At 29.5% G+C, this 7,352-nt stretch overlaps 1 protein-coding gene across 1 annotated transcript; it reads left to right on the forward strand.

Moving 5' to 3' along the window:
- Positions 1-2,813: 2,813 nt before the first annotated feature.
- LOC146941169 (gibberellin 20 oxidase 2-like) lies at positions 2,814-5,888 on the forward strand. The gene is made up of 3 exons (XM_085754952.1): positions 2,814-3,379; positions 4,351-4,675; positions 5,380-5,888. Exons 1-3 carry the CDS (start codon positions 2,904-2,906, stop codon positions 5,665-5,667), a joined length of 1,089 nt encoding a protein of 362 aa, XP_085611078.1. The 5' UTR covers positions 2,814-2,903; the 3' UTR covers positions 5,668-5,888.
- Positions 5,889-7,352: the final 1,464 nt, after the last annotated feature.

Genomic DNA, 7,352 nt, shown 5'->3' on the forward strand with positions numbered 1-7,352 from the left:
ATCCAGAGGTTATCAAAGTAAAACTCATATCACTAATCTAGAATTCCAATATTGACAATATTTATTATGTATACCAAACATTATTTCATTATTGCTAGTATGGCATAATGTTACTTAATGAAGAAGGAGGGGTCGGGGCTCTTGCCTCTTTTCTCCTAGCTATATGTCAATGGAAGAAGGAGTAGTTTAGTCCTGTAATTTTTCAGTCTAATGGATACATATGCTTTAGTCACAAAAATATATGTACTGATAAACAAAAGGCAATGCAATAATTTGTCACATTCTCAATCGACTGTACCGTATGTAGTACACATGTTAGAATAGAACGAAACATGCAACTTTACATAAAAAGTGGTGCATTTTTTTGGTACATAAATTTTGGTATAAATGGAAAAAGTAAAGAGACCAAAAAATAAAATAAAAATGATCACATCATGTTTTGTAAGTGGCTGTATATGTGATATACTAAGCTGTAAGCTCCATATTTCTTACTTTGAAAACCCAAAGAAAGAATGGCACATTGCTTCAAAATCTCACCATGTTGAATTTTTTAAACTTAACATTGACCGGTTTTACCTAGCCTTCGACATATCAATTGCTTTGTGATACATTAAATAGAAACTCGACACACCATTTCATTAAAAACGAGGACAATTTAGTTAATTCTTTGCTTGGATTATTTAGTCTATATATGATCTTGATGTTTCCAAAAAGTTAAAAATAATATTAATCTTGAATATCAAATATATATTAAAATAATTATTAATGTTCTAAAAATGAGGTGAGGTGAGTATTATTTTTACGTTAACCTTCGGTTCTTAGAAGAAAAAGAGGTTAGTAATTCAGAATTTGGACCAATAGTTGTTTCGATTAAGAATCGAGTTCAGGTTTTTATGTTTAATTAATATCAACTGTATAATAAATTCATTTATACATATATATACCGATAAAAAAGTAAATGAAAGAATTTGTCACGTTTTAAAAAATAAAAATTGTCACGTCCTCATTTAAAAATAAAAATTGTCACGTCCTCATGTTAGAGTAGAACAAAACATGCAACTTTACGCAAAAAGTGGTACATTATTTTGGTACATAATTTTTTTGACAGAATTGGTACATAAAATTTAAATTAAACATAAATGGAAAAACAAAAGAGAACAAAATAAATAATAGTATGATCTTATCATGTTCTGTCAACAAAAGTATGATCATATCATGTATTGTGTAATCAAAAGATTTGACCCAAATGATTAATGATCTCTCATTAAAAACAAATCTTGAGAGAACCATAGTTCAATTTCTAACAAAAATTATTCTTGATCAAATTTTATTTCTTCTCAATTGAAATCTGAATTATTAAGAACCCTTAATTTCCAAAGGTCAGAGGTTTACTTCTCATCAATCAATTTTTGACAATACTACTTTTTGAATCGCATTCCAATAATCTAGGGTGGTCAATCAAAGAAAAGTATAGAAAATGATTACTACCAAATATTGCTTGAGTCGGTAAAGTTTAAGATTTGACTCATTCTATAAATATATTTAGAAATCTAACACATACTTTTTCAACATACATTCTAATAGAAAATGATAATTCTTAAATATTGCTCATGTATGTAAAGTTACATATTTAATCGTCCTCGTGAGCTTAGCTCAATTGGTTGGAACAATACATAAAATATGCAAGGTTCGGAGTTCAAACCCCGACCACTACCAAAAAGAAAAGTTACAGATTTGACTCATTCAATAAATATATTTACAGATTTGACTAATATACTTTTTAACATACATTTTTTAACACATATTTAAAGAGTGAACAATATACTTTTTAACATACATTTTTTAACACACGCTTATATAATTATTTCTTTTGATTTAACACACTTATATAATTATTACTAATAGACTATAATTTATTTTGTATTCCATTTGTCTCAAATTATAAGTCGATTTATAATACCAATAATTATTACGCTTTTTTCTTTTAATTCTTTAATTTATTTTCTCAATACCATTAACGATTTTTTTTTTGTGCAAAATAACTCATAAATTATTTTTCTAATGCAAAATTAAATATATTTCTTTATCTGTGTGAAATGACCAAAACAACTTATAATTTGAGACATATAGAGTATTGTCATAATGTAAAATAGCTAGGATTAAAAAAAAGTAGTGTAAAATACTTTTACATAATAAATTCAAATAAATTTAAGTATTACATATTATATGTGCATATTTCACTAACATTTTATGTCATATTATTAATATTTTTTCGGCCCCAGCTTTATTGGTCTATCCATATTAATAAAAAGCAGTCAATTACAATTCACTACTTTGTCACAATACATAAAGGTGTTGTTGAACATTAGGGAGTGAACAAATAAATAATGCAATTAAAACTTGTGAGCTGTGTCGGGAAAAATTCGCATGGCATATCTTTTTGTTAGAAATAGCATTTTCCAATTTTGAAAAGAAAGTTTCAAAAGTGATTGTTATACACAATAAGGTGAAGTGAGTACTATTTAAACCTTTATTTTTTTGTGTGACCATAATCTAATTTAGATAAACTTTAATTTATTTATACAACTAGCTAGTATCTAGTATCGAAATACTTATATAACTATATGTTATAAATCTTCTTCTACTTCTTAAAAAAAAAAAAATAACTATATGGTTTGTTGCAGGCCAGCTAATGATTATTCAATATATCTTACCCTCTACCAAAAACAAGTTTATTCTACCAAAAAAATTCAATATATCTCATTCCCACCTCTATAAATAGTAAATACATGTCATATTCCTTACCCCATATATATGTATGATCTCCTATAGTCTATAAGCTATATCGATCATTACTTGATCATTTGTGTTCGTGTTAATTAAAGTTCCTTTCCTTATCGTAAATGGATTCAAGTCAATTATTGTGTGAACTTCAAATTCAATCTCACGTGCCAAAAAATTTCATTTGGCCAAAGGAGTATCTAGAGGATGCTCATGAAGAGCTCCAAGCACCAGTAGTGGATCTTGATGGGTTTCTCAAAGGGAACAATGAGGCCACACAACATGCTGCTATGCTCATAAATGAAGCTTGTTTGAACCATGGTTTTTTCCAAGTAATTAATCATGGTGTTGATCCACATCTCATTGCTCAAGCTTATGTTCAAATGGACACTATTTTTAAACTCCCACTTCATAGGAAAGAGAGTGTTTATAAGGCACCTGGTTCCATGTGGGGCTATTCTGGTGCTCATGCTCACCGTTTCTCCTCTAAGTTGCCATGGAAGGAAACTTTCTCTTTCCCCTACCATGAAAATGCAGTCGAGCCTGTCGTCACTAACTACTTCAAATCTACCCTAGGGGATGATTTTGAACAAGCGGGGTAAGACTAATCAGTCCTATTTAATTTACGGTGAATTTTTATAAGAGAAATGTTAATGAATGCCCTAAGAGAAATAACTTATAATAAGCTTTTATGTAAACTTGTGCATTTAATGCATCGAAACATTAAACTTTTTTAATGAATAATCTTTTATTAAAGAGTATCTTTTGAACACTCATTAGCAAGACCTTTGCCATTGCTTTAAACTTTACTTAGAATTCATTCACCTAAAAATGAAGAGATTAACAAAGTATGTTTCTTATGAAAATTGTATATTCTCTTCGTATAACTTAATCTCTCTAGTATGATGTGATTACAATTAATGCCAAAATCAAGACCACCGATTAAGTTGAAAGAGACCGTTTCATATAAACTTATGCATTAGTTAATATCTCACATATTGTAGATATATTTTAGAAAGGAATATAACAAAGTTTGAGTAACAAAACTGATATTATTAAAAAAAAAGTAATATAAGAAAGTGACACCACATTGAGATATGCTTGAATCACTGTCTAAATTAATTTTTTTATGCTTTAATTGAATATCATCAAATCCAAAGAACAACTTTAATTGTATATCATCAAATCCAAAGAACAAATGTAGTTTGTATATCATCAAATCCAAAGAACAAATGTAGTTACAAGTTTAATATATATCAAATATTACTTTTTTTAATAATATCCATGTTTACGTTGGTTTCTATTTTAATAACGCTCTTTCAAAATTTTATTTATTATATATTTGATAGATTTTATTTTTGACTAGAGTTACAAGATATGTTCAGTTTGATAGATACTGCAGTCTTAAGATAATAGTTTTATTTATATGAATGGTCCTGTCTTTTAATGGAATTGAAAGACCAAACTGCGTGATCAACATTACTAAACCATGCGAAAATATATTTATTTATTAAAAATGTTACTATCAAGCTAGCTAATTAATTTGTTGTGAATGAATGAATTTTCCAGAGTGACATTTGAGAAGTACTGTAATGCCATGAAAGAGTTGGGAATGAATCTAACAGAGCTATTGGCGATAAGCTTAGAAGTGGATGATCGGTTACATTATAGGGAGTTTTTTGAAGAAGGTTGTTCCATTATGAGGTTCAACAATTACCCATCTTGCAAGCAACCTAGTCTTGTCCTTGGTACAGGACCTCATTGTGATCCAACCTCTATAACACTACTTCATCAAGATCAAGTTGGAGGTCTTCAAGTTTTTGTTGACAACAAGTGGCACACGGTTCAACCACTTCCTAACGCAATAGTTGTTAATATTGGAGATACCTTCATGGTAAGTATATTTCAAATGATAAATCTTTAATATTACTAACACACAACTATTTTGTTTCCACCTTAACTATTTGTTTATTACTAACACACAACTATTTGTTTCCACCTTAACTATTTGTTTATTCCTAACACACAACTATTTGTTTCCACCAAATGATAAATCTTTAATATTATTACTTACACACAACTATTTGCAACTACTTGTGGAACGATCAAAATATTCAAAAAAATGTAGATATTGACACAAAAACCAAAGCAATAGAAAGAGAAAATAAAAACACAATGTGAGTATGAGAGAGAAAATTGTTACAATAGTCAAGTTTGAAAATGGTCGTTCAAATATCATTTCTCTATAAATACCATCTATGATACAACACAAACCTTTGATTTAAAATGATTAGATATGACTTGATTAGACAAGAAATGATGATACTAAGGTGTGTGCATAATAGGAAATGGATTGACTGCATTTAGCTTGTGTGTAGTTAAGTTGTAGTCACTTGCTCATATTCGCCCGATCAAAATCAAATGGTTCAAATTTCAATGCAGCTTTTGATTTTTTTTTTGAATAGAAATTTTGACCTAAAATCTAAAACTCGTTCGATCTTAATTGAACGGTCATAATCTCATTGAAGGCATGCAGTCATGGGTGCCGACCGAACCCAATCAAAATCCATGCATAAATATATTTGTTGGGTTGTGCAGGCATTATCAAATGGAAGGTACAAGAGTTGCCTACATAGGGCAGTGGTTAACCAGCATAAGCAAAGAAGGTCGTTGGCTTTCTTTCTATGTCCCAAAGAAGACAAGGTGGTGAGACCCCCTCATGATATTATTAGCAGAGATGGGACCAAACAGTATCCAGATTTTACATGGTCAGATTTGCTTGAATTCACTCAAAATTATTACAGAGCAGATGAATCCACACTCTCAAATTTCACCAACTGGTTGCTATCTTCCAAATCACAAAACTTTACGTTAATCAACAAATAGATTCTGTTGTTATGCTACTTTATTTTTATAAGAGGTTCAAGCACAATCTTTCCTTTAAATTCTCTGTCGTTTTCCTACATTGCAAAACTTCCTACTTTTTATGTCAGTACTTAATTCAACAACTACTGGATATGTATTGCATTTTATATTTTATATGTATTTATTTGTCCCTTGTTGTACTCTGTTAATTTTGTTTTGAATTAAATCTTGTATTCTGTTTATATTTTTTTGTCATTAAAAAAGTGCATGTATTTATTTGATTGCGTTTCTGTTCATACCATCTATTCCTTTTTAATAGTTGTTTTTTAGAAAAAATATTGTATTTATTTTGTCATTTTCAAATTTCAATATAACATTGCCTATTATTTTGTCAATGATAATCCTAAACTATTTATTGTAAAGAGGCAAATAGGTAGAATGTAATAATAAATAGTTGAGGGTATTATTGCAAAAAAGATAAATAGTGTTAAGAAATAATGTATTTCTTTTCTTGATATGTATATGTTAGCTTAAACGGAAATGCTCTTTACAAATAAATCATGCTTCACGAAACCTTCGCGACATGTGTAAAAGCTAATTCCTTAATGTTTTTTTGTAACTGCAACATGTATGGTGGGCCAGGTTTTTTTTTTTGTTGCCCTTGTAGTTGGCTTTCGCGATGCATTCTTGATAAATTTTCTCGTGATGTATAGCATCACTCTAGCTTAAAATGACAACTAAAAACAAACGAGATGAAAACTTCTTGTAAGTGCGATTCATACAGCTTAAAAAACTGCAAGAATATTTGATGCTGGGATGTGAATTCAAACCAACAATTCCTCACTTCTCAACACTTAGTGTGTGTTAGTTTCATCGTCAAACTCTTTGGAATAAAAATGTTAAGGGTTCAAACTCAAAATTTCTCCCTTGTCAAAACTTTGTGTGTGAGTTTTGATGCTAAACTTTTTAGAAAAAAAGAAAAGAATCAATGAAAATATAAGTTTTACACTACTACTGAAGGTGATGTACTAGTAAAGGAAACAAAAATCATATGATGTCCAAACCTAATATTCTCGTATGCAAAAGTCATAAATCAAACCCCTAACCACTACCAATTTTTTTTGTTGTGAATGTTGGGATCATGACGTGCCCTTACAAATCATGATTCATGTGTCATGGCACCCATATTACGACTCCGATATTAATTATAGTTGACAAGAACTCCTATATTAATTATAAGAGAGTTTTTGTTGATTTTTAGACTGATTTCAAAGAAAAAGTTATAAATTTTAAAATGTACCTGTTATTGCTTAGACAACTTATTTCTTTCCAGCCTAAATAACGTGTTTACCCTCATTTAAAACAGACAAAAATACTCGAGAGTTCTTTATCTTAGAAGGATATGTATGTTCAGCCTCACTGTACTAAATGAGGTTTGTTGAATTTGTTTGATTGCAGATTCGAATGCCACAACAATGTTGGAGAAAGATTGATAAAAAAATACAGCAAACAACAAACAACTAATTGTCCAAATTAGAAAGATATGCGTTCAAAACATAACTTCAAGTATACTGATTCAAAATTAACAAGTGATGGGGCAATGAGTGATGAAAGTTTTAGATTTTTAGCCATAGATCACTAGATACAAATTATAGCATATCATCAATAACAAAAAAGGAACAAGAGACTGTGTACCTTTGAATTAG

This window comes from Medicago sativa, chromosome 3 (assembly GCF_051527215.1).
Source record: "Medicago sativa cultivar Bolivia chromosome 3, Bolivia_mono, whole genome shotgun sequence".
Lineage (NCBI taxonomy): Eukaryota > Viridiplantae > Streptophyta > Magnoliopsida > Fabales > Fabaceae > Medicago > Medicago sativa.

Bases quoted from the DNA above. Each gene is read 5' to 3' on its own strand.
- LOC146941169 (XM_085754952.1), top strand. From the start codon at position 2,904: ATGGATTCAAGTCAATTATTGTGTGAACTTCAAATTCAATCTCACGTG. The intron at 3,380-4,350 runs GTAAGACTAATC...TGAATTTTCCAG, and splicing joins GATGATTTTGAACAAGCGGG to AGTGACATTTGAGAAGTACT. The intron at 4,676-5,379 runs GTAAGTATATTT...TGGGTTGTGCAG, and splicing joins ATATTGGAGATACCTTCATG to GCATTATCAAATGGAAGGTA.